The sequence below is a fragment of the Brachypodium distachyon genome, chromosome 3, assembly GCF_000005505.3.
Source record: "Brachypodium distachyon strain Bd21 chromosome 3, Brachypodium_distachyon_v3.0, whole genome shotgun sequence".
Taxonomy (NCBI): domain Eukaryota; kingdom Viridiplantae; phylum Streptophyta; class Magnoliopsida; order Poales; family Poaceae; genus Brachypodium; species Brachypodium distachyon.
This window is the reverse complement of record NC_016133.3, coordinates 58347546-58365355: the sequence shown is the minus strand read 5'-3', so window position 1 is coordinate 58365355 and position 17810 is coordinate 58347546. Positions and strand designations below refer to the sequence as shown.

At 45.6% G+C, this 17810-nt stretch overlaps 4 protein-coding genes and 1 long non-coding RNA gene across 6 annotated transcripts; 1 reads left to right on the top strand and 4 right to left on the bottom strand.

Annotated features, from left to right (window-relative positions):
- The first annotated feature begins 1379 nt into the window (after window positions 1-1379).
- On the top strand, window positions 1380-3669 carry LOC100836154 (geranylgeranyl diphosphate reductase, chloroplastic). The gene is made up of 3 exons (XM_003570612.4): window positions 1380-1971; window positions 2380-2835; window positions 2918-3669. The coding sequence occupies exons 1-3, from the start codon at window positions 1469-1471 to the stop codon at window positions 3351-3353; spliced, it is 1395 nt and encodes a 464-aa protein (XP_003570660.1). The 5' UTR covers window positions 1380-1468; the 3' UTR covers window positions 3354-3669.
- A 107-nt stretch (window positions 3670-3776) lies between these two features.
- Window positions 3777-6175, bottom strand: LOC104584323 (protein RKD1). The gene is made up of 3 exons (XM_014900594.2): window positions 5151-6175; window positions 4833-5046; window positions 3777-3912 (listed from the first exon to the last, which is right to left on the bottom strand). The coding sequence occupies exons 1-3, from the start codon at window positions 5379-5381 to the stop codon at window positions 3902-3904; spliced, it is 456 nt and encodes a 151-aa protein (XP_014756080.1). The 5' UTR covers window positions 5382-6175; the 3' UTR covers window positions 3777-3901.
- A 1143-nt stretch (window positions 6176-7318) lies between these two features.
- On the bottom strand, window positions 7319-9353 carry LOC104584322 (protein RKD1). 2 transcript variants are annotated; one of them, XR_001406843.2, is made up of 5 exons: window positions 9097-9353; window positions 8707-8801; window positions 8293-8630; window positions 7833-8164; window positions 7319-7576 (listed from the first exon to the last, which is right to left on the bottom strand). XR_001406843.2 is itself a non-coding variant. In XM_014900723.2 (4 exons), the coding sequence occupies exons 1-4, from the start codon at window positions 9276-9278 to the stop codon at window positions 7976-7978; spliced, it is 804 nt and encodes a 267-aa protein (XP_014756209.2). In that variant the 5' UTR covers window positions 9279-9353; the 3' UTR covers window positions 7319-7975. The 2 variants fall into 2 exon arrangements, 1 of the variants encoding a protein (XP_014756209.2); XM_014900723.2 differs by having other exon boundaries at window positions 7319-8164.
- A 1446-nt stretch (window positions 9354-10799) lies between these two features.
- Window positions 10800-14583, bottom strand: LOC100835850 (ATPase ARSA1). Its single transcript, XM_003570611.3, has 10 exons — window positions 14203-14583; window positions 14045-14107; window positions 13184-13294; window positions 12939-13013; window positions 12779-12847; window positions 12633-12698; window positions 11977-12051; window positions 11781-11879; window positions 11434-11568; window positions 10800-11329 (listed from the first exon to the last, which is right to left on the bottom strand). The coding sequence occupies exons 1-10, from the start codon at window positions 14581-14583 to the stop codon at window positions 11192-11194; spliced, it is 1212 nt and encodes a 403-aa protein (XP_003570659.1). The 3' UTR covers window positions 10800-11191.
- Window positions 13435-14038, bottom strand: LOC112271923. The gene is made up of 2 exons (XR_002965460.1): window positions 13806-14038; window positions 13435-13718 (listed from the first exon to the last, which is right to left on the bottom strand). It is a non-coding gene; the product is annotated as an uncharacterized LOC112271923 (long non-coding RNA).
- Window positions 14584-17810: the final 3227 nt, after the last annotated feature.

The window sequence follows — 17810 nt, the reverse complement described above, 5'->3', positions numbered from 1 at the left end:
CGTCGAAAATAACTAAATGCACGTGAACCCTTACCGTAATTTTTTTAACAGGCGGCTGCATTGGCTCAATGCCCGCCCACTCCTCGGATGTCATGTGCTGATGTGCATATTTTCTAGCACGTTGGTCCTCCAGCATGTCATGTGCGTTGATATATAAAGTATCTTGCCTCTCCCTACGTTGAGGGCATCCACCTTGGCGTCAACAAAAGGCCCGTGAGGGTTTGCGTCACCGGATTGGTTGGTCCTCTGCGGGTCTTGGTAGTTGTTGTTTTTTAACGGAGAAGTTGGATGTGTTTTGGAGCGGTCACTTTGACCTCTTCTTTCATTTTGTGTTATGCGACATTTCGAGTTTCTTCTACCTTCTGGATTGGTGGTGAAGGATTTGCAAGCTTGTGTTGTGTGGCTGCGTGGGATAATGCACCGGCTGATGTTCGTTCGACGACTACTAGGTCTCGTTCTTCGTGGAGAGTGGCTATAACGGCCTTCGAAGCCTTCTATGGCGAGGGCGTTTGCAGGTGTCTTGATGCCTTACTGCTTGTTTAGTGCATTGTTTATCTCCGAAGGATGAAGAGCAAGCGGAGGAAGAAGATGACCGATATGTTCTTCTTTTAATTTTATTTGTTATTGGTCATTTTGCTACTTCGTGCCGTCGTCTGTTCTCCTTGATAATTATAAGGTACGAGACGTCCTCTAGGTATCTTTTCTTAAAAAAAAGCAGCACACAATGTGTTTTTTGTTTGTTTGTTTGTTTGTAGCCTTCAACCCTGTTGGCTTTGATCGGCAGCATATAATCCATTAATTCTCAATGGAAAATGTTGGGAAAACACCATTTTATGCAAGTGCCGTACTTAGGCAACATGCATGGTTCTATCCTACCACTAGACGTGGCAAAACACCAGCCCTCCGACGACGAACTCGATTCACAGCGACAGTCCCACCGGCCACTGCAGCCTACCAACCAGACGTTCTCGATCGATCGACTTGGCTATACCCTCGCCGCTAGTAATACCGCAAAGAGAAAGAGCCCGTTCGCTACTTGCAAACTTGCAATGCAGTGAGAGGAGAGCCACTAAACGCTGGAGCTCGTCGTCTTGCGCTCCGGGACTAGCCCGGTGGCGCGTGGCCGGGCTGGGCGTTCACGGATGATGCATGCATCCAAACATCCGGAAAAAAAAAAGATTCATGCATGCATCCAAACAAAGCTCTCATCCGACCTGGCAAAACCACAGCCACTCGCCAGAACAAACGGCGAAAGCGAAAGCACATCAAGAAGAACCTCATCCACATCCGATCCAAGCCGTCCAATAGACCGATCCGACGGCTGGTCTCCCCCGCAATCCCCTCTCAGCGCCCTCATCCTATCCCCCTTTCACTACCACCTACGTGCTCTGCTCGCGCGCTCCCCACGCTCTCGCTCAAGGAATCCCTCCCCCAAATCGACCTCGAGCTCGTGGCCGCGGCAGCAGCAATGGCGTCCCTCTCCTCGGCATCCGCGGCGCGCGCCACCACAACCTTTCACCTCTCTCCGTCCTCCTCCTCCTTCCGCAGCAGCAGAAGGTCCTCCCGCGTGGTGGTGACCCGGGCGGCGGCGACGAGCCCGAAGCTCCCGGCTGGCCGGCGCCTCCGCGTGGCGGTCGTCGGCGGGGGCCCCGCGGGAGGGGCGGCGGCGGAGGCGCTGGCGAAGGGCGGGGTGGAGACGGTGCTGATCGAGCGGAAGATGGACAACTGCAAGCCCTGCGGCGGCGCCATCCCGCTGTGCATGGTGTCCGAGTTCGACCTGCCGCTGGACCTCGTCGACCGGAAGGTCACCAAGATGAAGATGATCTCGCCCTCCAACGTCGCCGTCGACATCGGCCGCACCCTCGCCCCGCACGAGTACATCGGGATGGTCAGGCGCGAGGTGCTCGACGATTTTCTCCGGACACGGGCGCAGAAGGCCGGCGCCGAGGTCCTCAATGGCCTCTTCCTTAGGTACTCTTATGCTTACTGCTCTGCTCCGTCGAATGCAAGGTTTTCCTGGGTGAATACTACTCGAATCTTACAAAAGGAATGGGAAATATGTAGGAGTGAACTAGCTAGGAAGTAGGAAGCATCAGAGAGCCCTGCATCCGCATGCATGATGCATGTCTGTCAAACCCCAAATTCGTGTACCAGCATATCCGAATTTTCGCAAATGATCTTAATCTTAACATCAGGAAGCCATTGTTAGACTACATGCTTAAGTAAAAGGGATTGTTTAGCAAGCATTCCGAGTTTTGACATGCAAAAGGGGGACCCAAAAGTGCAAAACTGAACTATACACCTCTACAATTTCATATTGCTACTTAAACTGAACTAAAGCTTGAACAATGGGTGGCTAATCTGATGGATTGACAACAGGTACGAGGCGCCCAAGGAAGCCAACGGCACGTACACGGTGCACTACAACCACTACGACAGCTCGAGCGGCAAGGTGGGCGGCGAGAAGCGGTCCTTCGAGGTGGACGCGATCGTGGGCGCGGACGGCGCCAACTCCCGCGTGGCCAAGGACATGGGCGCCGGCGACTACGAGTACGCCATCGCCTTCCAGGAGCGCGTCAAGATCCCCGACGACAAGATGCGCTACTACGAGGAGCGCGCCGAGATGTACGTCGGCGACGACGTGTCCCCCGACTTCTACGGCTGGGTCTTCCCCAAGTGCGACCACGTCGCCGTCGGCACCGGCACCGTCACCCACAAGGCCGACATCAAGAAGTTCCAGGCCGCCACCCGCCTCCGCGCCAAGGACAAGATCGACGGCGGCCGCATCATCCGCGTCGAGGCCCACCCCATCCCCGAGCACCCCCGCCCCAAACGGTCCGTAAACATGCGTATCTAGACAAAAAGTTGCGACAAACGGAAACTACATCTTAACGTTCTTCTTCATGTTTGCTATCAGTGTGTCGGGGCGGGTGACGCTGGTGGGGGACGCGGCGGGGTACGTGACGAAGTGCTCCGGGGAAGGGATCTACTTCGCGGCGAAGAGCGGGAGGATGTGCGCGGAGGCGATCGTGGCCGGGTCGGCGAACGGGACGAGGCTGGTGGAGGAAGGCGACCTCCGCAAGTACCTGGCGGAGTTCGACAGGCTCTACTGGCCGACCTACAAGGTGCTCGACATCCTGCAGAAGGTCTTCTACCGCTCCAACGCCGCCAGGGAGGCCTTCGTGGAGATGTGCGCTGACGACTACGTGCAGCGGATGACCTTCGACAGCTACCTCTACAAGCGTGTCGTGCCCGGGAACCCCCTCGAGGACATCAAGCTCGCCGTCAACACCATCGGCAGCCTCGTCAGGGCCACGGCCCTCCGCAGGGAGATGAGCAAGCTCACATTGTGATCACAGTAATCCAACTTGCTACCATCTCTGCTCCAGTGGGGGATTGTTGCTCGGTATAGTACGTAGAGATCGATTTGCGGCTGATCAAACAGATTTTAAGACGTAAGGACGAGAAGAATAAGCTGGTCGCGTCTTGATCGATCCTGTTGTTCCTGGCCGATTTTCTTGTACAACAACACACGGTGATGATCGGACTACAGAACCTTTAGAGCAGTTCTTCTGAATTGTTGACAATCTTCGATATGTGAATGAATGTAGTAAAGCATAAAGTGTGTTGAATGGGGAGATTTATTAAACTGCTCGACGTACTTCAGTTCAGAGCATGTCGAATGTGCTTTATCGTGTGCCAGCAGAGTGCGTTACTGACAGCAATGAAATTTGTAACGATCGGGCATTACGATTATTAATCTAGCCTGACGCATACGAAGAAACTGAACATACGACACAAACACATTGGAGTTCTTCAAACCAATCTTGAATTCTTGATAGCCTGACCTCTCCGGAAGACATTCTAGCAGGCCGCATCGCTCCAATCTTGGTATTATCTCTCAACGAAAACCTGTCCAATGATGTCGAAGAAAGGAAAAACATTCATGAGAAGGCGATCATCTCCAAGATAAAGACTCCTAAATAGGTCGATGCTACATCTGGAGTAGATAGGATAATTTCAGAGTGTCACGGTGGATCGATTCAACCTATGTATTTCATTATGGTATCTACTTCCTCCATCCTAAAATAAATGTCACTTTTTTTTTCAAAATTAACATACATCTAGACAAAATTGCGAAAATTATTTTGGACACCATGTTATTTTGTCCTTCCTCCGAACATCCTCCAAATAGACAAATGTGGAGAACAAATAAGGGCTCACCCTCGGAGATGTCCTCGTGGTGGATCGATCTAACCTCATATATTTTAATGTGCCTTTGTATTACGACTAACTCTGTTCCACATCAAGTGTCGCAACTTTGTCTAATACGTGACGGAGAGAGTAGTTTGCTACTTCCTCTTCAGATTTTACTTACTTAGGGCATCTCCAAGGACACCCTCATACCTTCCTGATTTGTCCATTTTGGGATCCATGAGGGGAAATGTATCTGATGTGGATTCTCATTTGTCCAAAAGTTGTCCATGTCCCCAATTTTTTTGCTAAATTTGGGAAGAGAATAGGGAGTCTCTATTTGTGCAAAACTTGTGAAAACCTTGTCCACTTGTACTTTTGACCCACATGTCAAAAACAGTATAAAAAGGTTCTCATTAGACAACAACATATTTTCTACTTCTCCATTTGTCCAAACACTCCTAAAGAAAAAATGAGGAGGACAAATGGGGGCTCACCCTTGAAGATGCCTTGGTACAAAATTGTACTAAATCTGAGACATAATGTGGATCGGAGAAAATATCTTTTATTTGCAACTAATGAAAATGGTTATGAGCCAACAGTTATGGACAAGGGGTAAATTTGGAAGCATTGCATACCTGCTCGATCACTTCTCATCCATGCGAACTTCACCCCTTTTCTTCTGCGATTGTACATCTCCTTGTAACACGCTTGCATAAAAATACGCGTCTCCTTATCAAGCTCAACAACACCTGCAGGTCTCTCCTCCATAAGCTTCTGACGTTGCTGCAGGATCTGTACCACCGCGCGAATCTTTTCACTCCTTCCCAGAACGTCATCCTTCTCGAGCTCCTGCACAGCAGCACACGACATGACATGGAATTCATGGTTAAAAATCCGGATGTTGAAACAGATCAAGAAAACAGAAGTAGAAGATATGGAAATGAAAGCAGCACCTGAACATTCTCGATGAGAGTCTGCAAGCTCTTGACCTTGCGGTGAGGCCAACGCAGGATCCTGAGCTCCCTGCAGCTTCTCTTCAGCGTTGTCTGCCCGACCTTGAGTTCCTCCGCCGCCTGCTTGAGCGGCATGCAGAAGTACTGTGATACCTGCTCGAGCCTCAGCGACGGCTTCTCCCGCTGCGACCCATCACTCAGATGCTCTTCGTTTTTGGTGGCCTTTTCCATCGATGACCCAAGCCGAGTACTGTCTTCACCTAGCCTGATTGTTTCAGTTGGGACACATGGAGAGCTCTTATATAGACACGATGGGTGGATTAAAGGGGCATTGGGAAGCTAATGGTTTTGGTAAATTGTAATCCATTTAATGCTTACTCACGTTCCAAAATGTAAGTTTGAACAACAATTTAACTAATTTTTAGTATTTGTCATTTTAAAAACATGAAGACCTTGCAGAGTCTCATGGATGGCACGTTTCTAGAAAAAATCGTGGCTTCACATATCCTTCCTATAGTCTAACATACGATAGGAGCAGGTGCTCTCAAGTAAAAGCAACACCTTCTCAGATGTAAAACGAAAATATAACGAATCACACATATACACAGTTCGTGTCCTTTGTGGGTGTATATATGGTTCATTGTGAATTTGTGATCGAACCAGCCCATTTAAGTTTAAATCTTATACTTGTAAGTACACATGTTCAAGCAAACTCATATGATCAGTACAAGTAAATAAGAACGGGTATACATGTGCATCTATCAATACATCAAACAGAATCTGAACATTGCAACCTCATAACTCACCTCGTAACAAAAGGTCCGTCAATAAAAATATAACTATGACCATAATCATGTTTAGTAGCTCATATGATTTTCATTACATGATAACTAGAGAGAGAGAGACTTTCACAAATCCATAGTTCAGAGAGCACTACTCCCTCATCATCATGGAGATGGAGAATATGTTGAAGGAGAAGGACAGGCGACTGTCGGCAACTCCGCGAAGTTTCTTCCTCCACTTCTAGATTAATTTACTATAATTATTTGTTTTTTGTTTCTCTGCCATCGTGCTTCGGGAACACGAAGAACAATGTATTTATATGCTAGGGTCATCTTGATTATCTCTCTCTGCATCATACGATGGGGTTTTAGGTCAAGATGAAAGCGTTGGTGAAAGAACATACGCAAACGGGCCTCGGAGAGCTATGCGGGGGGGGGGGGGGGTGCCGTCGGGTCTCCCCTTGGCCTCGTGGCTCCCCTGTACGCTCCTTTTCACGCAGTCCTGTACCTTTCCGAATGTTGATGCACGGAAAATCTCGGTGTATTTTGAGTTTCAGAAGGTACCTGAATATTAAAACACTAAAAACAGAAAAATCTGCTCCAAAGGGTTAAATTCACGGGGTCAGAAAATTGCTCTCAAATAATTAAAAATTCATGGAGAACTCAATTAAAATGGTGTAATAATAGTAGTATATCACATAATAAATAACAAAGTTCATTTTGCATTTTACATGCATCACATGTTAAAAAATCATCGACGTGCCAACCTTATCCAACAATAAGATGAACTTTGCTATAAGGTCGTTGTAGACGTCCAACTTTAACATTGTACCATCGAGCATTGGTACCCCATATACTAAGCGTTGTTCGGTAACGATAACAATATGAAACCACATACAAAACACGTTATGCCTCTGACCTCTAGGTGTAATGGGTTTGATTAACTAGTTTTCTAGGCGTACGGGAACTGATTAATCTTGTCTTCTCAACGACCGGTCATGCTCATGATCCATATTTCGTTGGAGTTCATTATACTACTCTAATAATACATCAAACACAAAATTGCCGTCTCTTATAAACATCAACCTATGTAGCGTGACCCAAGTTTCTAATTTCTTGTACTCATATAATACCACGTATATATAAATGGTGCACACGTAAAAAGTATTACGGTTTTAATATCTTGAGTAATTTGTAATTGGGAAGTAAAAATGCATACTCCTCCGTCCGTGAAAGAGATCACGTTTGGAGTTTTCAAGAAAATTTAGCATCGAGATAGAAATTGTATTTGGAAGATGCCAACCACCATCTCTCTCCTCTTTAATTCCTCCACGTTTAATGAGTTAAGTACATGAAAAAATGTTATTGGGTTTTATTTTCATGTAATGAGAGAAGCATTTTTTCTTAATCTAAAATGTTTTGGGAAAGAGAGAAATATACTTTTTTTTTGACAAATTTTAAACTCAAACGTACACATATTTGTGGACAGAGTAGATGTGTTTACGACACAATTTTTTTAGGAACACACATCCCTATGAACGCACACACGCACACCCTACCCCTACGAGCACATTCGAAAGGTGGAGCTGGCAGATCTTGAGAGATTGGCGAAGTCACCGCAAGCGTCTAGTCTGGGATTTGAACCTGGGTGTACACAATTGCACGCGACACTGTTAATTTCTGTAACAAAGCAATAGCACATTGCTTCATCATGCGCCAACAGCGTGCGCATCAGTGACTGTAACGAAATTTGGTAAGAAAAGGAAAGATCTGTTGGAGCAACGCTGAAGATATACTTTGGCATTTGGCATGTATGAACTATGAACTGCCAAACAGCTACTGTAATGATCAGTGAGAAATTGTCCAGAGGAGAAGTGATATATGCAGCAACAATTTCTACCTTTCAGCCTTGGTCTGGCGCCCCAAAAACAGCTACGGAGTACGGACTACACATTTGATCAAACAAAAGTTCCTCTGATCAAACCTGCAAAACACCCAGAGTCAAAATTCCCATGAACAGCTTGAATTCTTGATGCATCCCCATCACCCCTGAAGTGCCATGAGCCTTTTCCTCTTGTAGTTCTCCTTGAAGCACTTCTGCCTCAGCATCTTCGTCGTGTGATCCAGCTCAACATCCCCAGGTCTCTCCTCCATCAGCTTCTTCGTCTGCTGCAGCATCTCCACCACGATCTTGGTCATCCCTCCATCTTCCCCAGTGCCCCTTCCTAGCTCCTGCAGGACAAAGAATCAAGAGAGAAAATTCTTTTCTTCTCAAATTGACTCGGAAAGAAATAAACACTCCCAACTGAAGAGATGGGGAGAAAAACGAGAAAGAGGAGATGGGAAATTTGCAAGAACACCTGAACATTGTCGATGAGAGTCTGCAGGCTCCTCATCTTGCGGTGCGGCCACCGGGGGATGCCCAGCTCCCTGCACCTCCTCTTCAGCTGCGTAAGCCCCACCTTGAGCTCCGCCGCCGCCTGCTTGATCGGCACGCAGAAGTGCTGCGACACGAGCTCGAAGGTCAGCAATGGCTTCTCCTGCTCTGGTGGTCCATTGCTCATGCGTGTCTTCTCCACGGCGTCAGGGCCAAGCTTCTGCTCCAGCTCCAGCTCCTTCTCGCTCTTGCAAGGGGCTTCTTCCTCCAAGGCAGCCCACAAGCTCAGGATATCTCCTTGGAAGAGGGCGTAAAGCTCGTCTGCAACGACAGAAGCATCAAGAACATGAATTTTATTGGTGATGATACTATGTGCAAAGACTTGCTGTGCTAGTACCTTGGCAGAAGTAACTTTGCGTGGCAGTAGCAGTACTAGTGCACAGACGATGCTGAGTGGAGAAGAAAGGAGATTCTTCTTGCAGGTACTCGATACTCCATTGCGGCAGCGGGTACATGCAAAAGATAGCACAATTCCTAGATTAAAAGCCTCAATGGTGTTTTCTTTCTAGTGCGAGTACAGGTCCATCTGCTCTACTCTCTTGGAAAAAGTACTAGTTCATCTACGTTTCAAAAAGAAGAAAAAGTTGAAAGTTCCATCTTGCAGATGAGAAGGAAAAGTACTATAGAATCCTTAGAGCTTACACGCAAGGATTGCAATGTAGCAACAACACAAGAGACTAGTACAAAGCTTCCAGTTGAGCCGGCCGTGAGTTCTAGTATTACTTACCTGAAATCCTGAAAGTATTCGTCATTGTGGAACTTGAGATCCCGGAAGTAGTACCCTTCTTCTTCGTAGAACCTGAAATCTTCCATTGGTGGGAGTTGAAGCATGGCGCTTCTTGGCAGCCGCAACCAGAGATGGCCGCTGCAATTAATACTAGCACTGGATTTAAAGGGAAAAACATTCATGAGGTACTAATGGGCGCTTTGGTAACTGCAAATTAAGTGCTGGCATGTGTGCAAACGTGCAACGGGGCGAACGAAGTGACCAATGATGTTCCTTCTTTTGTGCTACCACTACTAGTAAATCTTGCATGGTGGCAACGCCGCAACATAGTAGTACATTTTTCTTTTTGGACGGAAAACAGAGTACACATTGATGTTGTAATCCTGCAGGCGACATCGGTCACCACCACGTACGCTCACCTAAGCCGTTTGTAAAAAAAAGAGCGGCTCCGCTGAAAACCCTGATGCAAACTGTGCAAACTTCACAAAAATCATGTATAAAAATTTGAAAAAAAGTCTATAAAAATGTAACATGTTGGAAGTGTCATGCTCTACAAAGGCGCGAAATTTCAAGTTGAATATCAAATGCATTTGGAAAAAAATAAAAAATATATACAAATGAGTAGTGTCAAACACTAAAGGCCCACTATTAATGCTGAATTTGTTTTTTTTTTCGCTGCTACCAAACTCAATTGAGTTTGAACTTGAATTTTAACACATATAAAAAAACATCACTTCTCTAACATATGTAATTTATTTTTTTGAATTTTTGAACTTTTTTATGGACTTTTCACAATTTGCACCCTAGAGGTGGTTTTCACCGGATATTTTCTCCTCGATGATTTATAATTTTAAGGTTGCAAAATAGATTGATTTGTGTAGAATAAAGCCTAGACGTCCATAGAATAAAATGCAAATGAAGCGTCTAGGTTCGGTTGTGGCGTAGAATAAAGCCTAGACGCTTTGTCCAGATAGTGGCATATCTAAGATTTTAAACCAGGGTGGTTCAATTGACAGACATAAAAATTGAGCCGCACAACGTCTGGCATCCTTTCCTGTCTCCCTCATTTCTTTCCAAAATTTGAAGACAGATTAGAGAGTGTCAATTTATACTAAGCCTTATGAGAACAACGGGTGCTCTCATTGGACAAACATTATTATTGTTATTATTATTATTATTATTATTATTATTATTATTATTATTATTATTATTATTATTATTATTATTCGCCCCATTTGTCCCGAGCTTAGCCAGGAGCATTGTACAGTATATCCCTAGCGTTTTTTTGGCCATTAATGCACCAGTACTGCGGTGCCGTTCTTCCTGATCATGATCACGCACGGGTCTAATCAGGTCATTTCGATTCTTGCCTGTCTCAACCCTCTCGTACGGATACATTTTCCTGGCACGGTTTGACGGGGGGAACACAATGTGACACGCGCGAATTACAACGTCACAAGTACAATGGCCAGTTCGGTGCCCCCTCCGTCATCCATGGGCTCTGTTCCGGTGGCAGTGCAGCTACTGCCTCCGGAGGGGGAATATTGCATGGATAGAAGTGAAGCTTGGCTCAGTTGCTGCGGCAGCCGTCAAGGTCTTGCCTGTATTATCACGTCGCGTTAACTGCATACCCATCAATCTGGATTGCTACGGTAGTAGTATATAGTTTCAGTCCTTGCATACGAGACACGACACAAGGGATCTTGGCAAAATCATACCACATCTCAACAAAATTTACATGTCGCGAGTGGGAAAACATGTTTTTACAATGCTGAGGATCCGAAAATCCACAGCTGGCTGCTCCTAACAAGAAACATCATGGAATTCAGACTGCATTGGCATGATGCTGTTGCAACCCAACCAGTCCTTGCTTACTGTTAAGTATATGAAATCAAATATGCTAGAGCAGCAAAACCGTCCTATTTGGTGCTATTTACTAGTATGGGAATCTGCTAAGTTGCATTCCACCCAGTAGCTCTCAAGATCTGCTCAGGCTGACACTTCGATTGGATTAAAGGTTTAACAGCATAGCAGGCCAACAGTGATAATCTAGCCAGTAGGTGCCTGGAGTTATCCTATTTTCCCTAAACTAAGGTCACTTCCACACTATATCACCCAGAAACTTGAGAGCAGGAACACCTCTAATTTCCATGTCCACAAGAGGTGCTTGCATTATGTTCAACCCCATCAACTCTGGGTCACTCCTTATCATATCCAAAGCACGTGTTTGATCCTGCACGAAACAAAATGCATAAATTGCCCCTGCACACTGGTAGTTTGTACAAGCAGAAGATTATTAATTGTAAATTTGAAACCGTAGAAAAAGTACCAATGTACCTTTCTTTTTATAGCACAAAATTTACAGTCTGATGACGAAGGTGGAAGAACTTGGTTAACAACCAGTCTCCTTACAGGAACACTTTCCTTTTGCAAGGAAGAATGTAATCTTGAGGATTCACTGATTGCCATGACCTGAAAATGCGAAAAAGGGCAACTATTATAGGGAAACATATATACATATAAAAATAAAGCCAAGGTGGTACCGCCATGTGACCAACAAATCAGATGCATCGAGCATGAATCACAGTCACATCCGATCGTAAACATGGTAAGTTGAGATCACGTGGTTGTACTGAGAAATATTGCCATACAAAAGGGGCTTCGGAGGTGAGCACAAAATTTACCGTTGGAATTGTAACGATTATAAATTCAGTCGATTCAGTGTCACGAAAGAGCTCCCGCACCTTCACCATCCTTTCTCTGAGTTGCTCCAATTTGTTTGCCTTCAGAGACAGAATAACGAGCTCAAAGTTTTAAAAATGTATCTGGTGAAGAAACTCAGGAACAATACGTTCCAGAGGAACTGAGCAATGAACTTACTGCATCCTGCTGTTGAACTTCTTGTCCAAAGACTGATTTAATAGCTGATGTTGCAGAAGCAATCTTGTTCCTAAGCTGGACGAAAGATAAAACTAAATCAGTATGACAAACCTTAACTAGCTGTATAGCTACCAGTAAATGGATTTAAAAACACTTCAGTGTAATACTAGTTAATCCTGAATTCCATAGAAACCAGATGACAGAAATGAAAAACTTAAAACTTGGTGTTGGTAATAATCATGATATTCGGAGACAAGCAGGTGAAGGGGAAGTTCGCGAGGTCTAGTAAGTGGTAACCACAAGTGACACAATAGTAGACCTCATTCAATAACTGTACAAACAAATTGAAACAGCGTATTGACCAGATGAAATTCAACATGATATATACAGCCTTCCAAATTCAGTCACAGGTTAACAAAAAAAGGCACAATATGAAGTTGCACAGACAGGCACAATTGATGAAGGGTACAGCAGCGGAAATGCAGTAGCTCCTAGTATTATCTATCTGGCAAAATAACAGAAGTGATATATTGCAAACAAGTAGAGTAGTAGCATAGCTTGATTCAAAAAAGGTATAGTAATATAAAATAAGTCATTTGTTCTTCATTCAGAGATTTAATCTTGAACAGGCCTGCATCTAAAAGGGATAACAGTACCTTCAAGATTTTCCCAATGGATGCATCCAAGAAGTCTGGTAAGGATAATAACCGAAGCGTATGGCCCTGTCAACGGGAGAAGCAAACCATAGATAATAAGGTGATTGTTGGGAGTCAACTTTGGATTACAAAGATATGGCAATTACCGTAGGAGCAGTGTCAAATACAATGCGGCTAAACATGCTATACTCCGGTGCTTCGAGAAATTGTATAACCTGAGGTAACATGCAAAAAGGAAATCATACGAAAGAACTGGAAGAATCAGATGAACAAGTGGACTACAAACCTAAAGCCATATTTTTTTACCTTTGAAATTGCTATTGCTTCATCCAATCCTGGTGGCGGCGTGTCCAATAACTCCCCCAGTTTTAATTCCCCAAGCTATATTTAATAAGACAACAGTTATAATACTGAGAGCCGCTGAAAGCAATTCAGGCTAATCATGAACAAGAGAACAAATATGACTGAGCGTAATGGACTATCAACTATGGGAGGATGGAGGGTCTACTGGTCTACTGGAAGCAAAAGTAACCAGAAATATGGCCATGTACCTGCTCAGCAAGAATCCCTAGGCCCATGCCGTCCATGAAATCTTTTACCCCCGTTCCTCCATTCTTTTGATTTAGTGTCCGAAACTCCTCACGGGACTTCTCAGGATTTATCTGCATCAGAACTCCAGGATGACACATTGCAGCACTATCCATATCTATCTAGATTCTGGACCACGTCAAAGTCATACACATGATAAGACCAGCCCTCCGCTACTTATTGTTCCACAGAACTTAACCGTTGTGATCTTTGATTTTTTTTTCAAAATTAACAGCTGAAGTTTTCAAGTTATGAAATTTGATATTGTCCTTTACTTCCGTTTAGTACTGTTAACATTGTTTAATAAAGAAAAATATATCATGAATGCAAACTTTGCTAGGGAAATAAACAACAGAAGTTGGCTACAACATTGAAGTATGCTTTAAACTATCAGGAAAGGCAAATGCACATGCAAGGATGGGTGCTTGAGTTTTTGGATTTAAGTAATTGTTCATCTCAAAATATTCATAGATGTTCATCATGTTAGAACATGTTCACCTGCAAAAATCATGCAAAAAATATCAGGTGCGCCCTGCACAGCAAAGACAATTGGTTGTAGCTGCACTATTTAAAAATAAGTTGAACCTTTTTATCTTTTTTATGCAGGGCACATTTTATCTTATTTTTGTGCAAGTTTTCACAGGCCCACAAGTTCTAACATGACACATTGTATGACTGCTTCGAGTATCTTTTGAGATGCACAGGCAGTAGTACCTAGCGAAATGCAATCTCATTATTATCGGCACAACACAAAACATCATTGATTACTAGCTTGTGGGTGCGGCAGAGATCACTTTCGCTGTTCACATGCCAAAACAACTCACCTCGAGCGCAAACAGTGGCGAATCGGTGCCTTCAACAGGCGCGAGCGCCCCGCCAGTCAAATCCTAAAACAAGCACGTAGTAGCAATGTTACAATACATAAAGACGAACAGGCTCAGAATAAACCTCACTGGAATTGTTGGTGGGGAGGGTAGACGACCTGCGCAAAGGAATCGCTGAGGGAGTGTGCGGGGTCGGTGGAGACGACGAGGGTGGGGTGGCCGCTGTTGGCGAAGCGCACGGCGAGCGACGCCGCGCAGCTCGTCTTCCCGACGCCGCCCTTCCCGCCGAGCATGTAGTACCTCCGCGTCGTCCTGGACAGCATCTCCTCGAACCCTAGCTCCTCGGCGCCAGCAGCCCCGTCCTTCGCCGACGGGGTAGCCTCCGCCGCCGACGACGACGCGCGCAGCGACGCGTGGCGGATGGGGTGCCGCGTGCTGCTGCGCGGGAGGCGCACGGAGCGGGGCAGGCGCGCGGGGAGCGCTGCCAGCGAGAGGCGGCGCGCCGCCGCTTGGAGGTGCGGGGAGGCGGTGGCGAGCATCGTCGTGGCGGAGCGCGGAGGATGAGGAAGGGGAGATGGGTTTCTCTTCTCCGCTTCTGATTTCTGACGAGTGTCGCCGCTGCTGCTCTCTCCGAATCTCTAGCACCAGCGCGGAGGAGCACGGTGCCACCGGCGGCCACGCGGCCTCCGACGAAAGACAGCCCAACTGGCCCAGCCCAACACTGTAAGACATTTGGATGGATCCGCGTTTTTTTCTTTCTTCTCACTCTGGCCCACTGACCGTCCGGTGACGCAAATCCTAATCACATGAAGCGGCGGCGTGCTGTACACCGCTCACGCTTCTCCTAAATTCTTGACTCAAATTTGTCTAAATATGAATGTATCTATTTTTAAAAAAGTCTATATACATGTAATATTTTGATAACAATTTAGAATCGGAGGGATTACTTGTTTAATCCCTTCCCGTTCGCCGTCACGCTAATTCTTAATCAGTAATCACCGTGCACATGCCACTTGTAGGAAAGAGTACACACGACCACTTGAGCCACTTGGGTTCCTTTCGGACGAGGGAAGAGACGAGATTGACGGCCGGCAGGTAGCAGCCTAACTGCGCCTTCGACAGCTAGCTGCGAGCTGACGTGCTTGGTGTCATCTGATCAGCTCTGAAACTAAGTTTCCTTCCTTGCCATTTCAGCCAAATATGAGTGTTAATGTAATGTCGATTCTTTACGGTCCATCGGGAGCTAATTAAGCTGGCTGAGTCAACTCATAGATGTTCTCAAAAAAAGAAGAAGTCAACTCATAGATTCTCCGGAGATAACTTGCTGTCTTGCTCACGAGTGATACAGCGTCTGAGCTTCTGGCTCTTCTGGATTGGCTAATGAGATAATGCCTACACGCAAGTATGACGGTTTCACCCTGAATAAACTGAGCACCTTGTATTATATTGCTGCAGGGAGGTCCAGACTGCATATATAGGAATAGGATACTACTACTATCAGACTAGCCCGAATTTCTTAATTTACACTACATTTCACCGGCCTGTCAGATACTATGGCTCGAGTACAGGCCAGTGAAATTTGTACGGACGGCTCTGAAAATCAATCTTGAGACTCGAACACAGAACGGCAAAAACAGGCCAAGCCGTGGACAGCATCGATCGGCGTACGCTGTGTAAAAGAGAGCGAACGATGATCATTCTGAACCTGAAACTAATCATTGTTCAGGAGTACGTCGGGATCCTAGTAACATATACGGGTGCTGATAGGTATGGTCATATCGAATGACACACCTGATCTGACCTGAACATAAAAACCAAGAAACAAAAACCGGAGCCGATTGAATAGAGACCGAGGGAACTTCAGTCAGCATACTTGAGGAATCTAAGTTTAGTTGGTTAATTCGGTTCCTGCCTTCGGTTAGCATACGCTCAAGTCGCTCCCAACCTGAATCCTGGTAGCTGCAGAGTGCACTCAGAGCAGAGGGGAGCAATAATTAGCAGAGGTAAAATGATGCTGGGTTCTAGATTTGTCCGTGACTGATGTGATCTGCCACTCGTCAGCTATCATCACCCTATTACAGTTCGTTTTCTGCCAAGCGTTTCCTGTTGTGGCCTCATGCCAATGACACAGTAGCTGTCATTTGAACCATCAGAGAAACTGCAAAATTAGCACCCGTCACAAGCGTGTATGCAAACCGAAAGTGTTTTCTCGAATGTATTCTTTCGTCAGCTGCTTGTCTCAAGTCTCAACTCCTAAATATACTCCTAATGAAAGAACCAAAATTAGACTCCCCAGCCCAGATACAATCTCTCTGTACTTACCTGCCCGAAATATTCAGTTGGGAGTGGTAGCAATCACGGATGGTGTTGACTCTGCTACAGTTAATCGCTCGTTTTCTTCTGAAAACACAGTAGCAGATGTTCCTTCTGTGTTGCTGAAGGCGTACACCACAAGCCGAGATTCAGCTAGGCAGTTAGGTACCTGCCCTACATAAACTAGCTAAGCTGGAAATTACCACACAACACAATGCATGGGTCGATCAAAGTGTGGTTGGCAAGTCGGTTTCTGGCAGTGCTCAGTTGGGCTATTGCTGAGGATCCCAAGCAACAGAAGAGGATGATGGAAATCCAGAGGCCTGAAACTGGTGAACTCTGAAGTCACTCTGGAGTCTGGAGGCCGGCCGTTGCTCGTACATGATTTCCTACTGATCCGGTGCGTGCCCAACAGGTCTCGATCGAGAAACCAAACTGAAGATCAACGAGAAGTCCGGCCACTGCAGACTGGACAAAATAGTATAACAAACAAGAGGAGATATTTCAGCAGTAGCAGGTCAGTGGTGACACACTGACAGTGACCAATCAAAGTGCAAAATGTGCAAGCGTACGCACGAGCTAAGCCTAGCGCCTGCCATTCGACGTCGCCAACGGCAGCGTGCGTTGCGTACTTGCAGAGAGTGGTTAGGATAAGCCCATATTGTAATGGCATCTTAGCAAATCCTTAACTGCTCGTTTACTTGAATCCGGTCGCTCGACATATACATGGCAAAGTACATACCATGCCTGCATTTGAAAACTGTTTTTACTTGAATGATCCAGCTCCATCATTAATCTGGAAAATTGGCGGCAGCCGATGACAGGGACAATTTACCCCCTGGTAAATTATAGCATTTTGTACGGCTGTCCTAGCTATGGTTGGTTCAGTCCTGCATTGCTTACTGCGTGCCTTGGAACGAATGGAATGAGAATATGCTAATGTCAACTTAATACAAGCATACATAACCCATGGGGAATGCACAATGCCAAAATTATCCATCCCCTATAGTAGAATTCTTTCTCCAGAGCTCACATAAAAGAATCAGTTCGTCGCCGAACATCGGCGTCATGACCCCGACATCGCGCTTTATCCAGGCATATTATACACAGCCTGGAATTTTATAACTCCAATCATTTCTTCTATCAGCACAGATTTGAAAATTTGAAGTTCTATATCGTCTTGTTCTTTCTCGCTCGATCGAGCAGAACAAAACAGGCATGCGGTTCGGTTTAATCTCGGCCAATGCCCGTCCGACAACGTGTTTCTGAGATTAAACTACCCGAATCATAACTGAAAACTAATGGAAAACACAGCGCGTTTAGCGATCTGAGGATATTTTTTAGAGGTAAGCACGACGGCATCCAGTGTCGTTCTGACAACCAGGCCTAATTTAAAAGGTAAGTGTGGACTGCTAGCTAGCTAGTACAGTACCTGCCACCTCTTGTGTTAGCT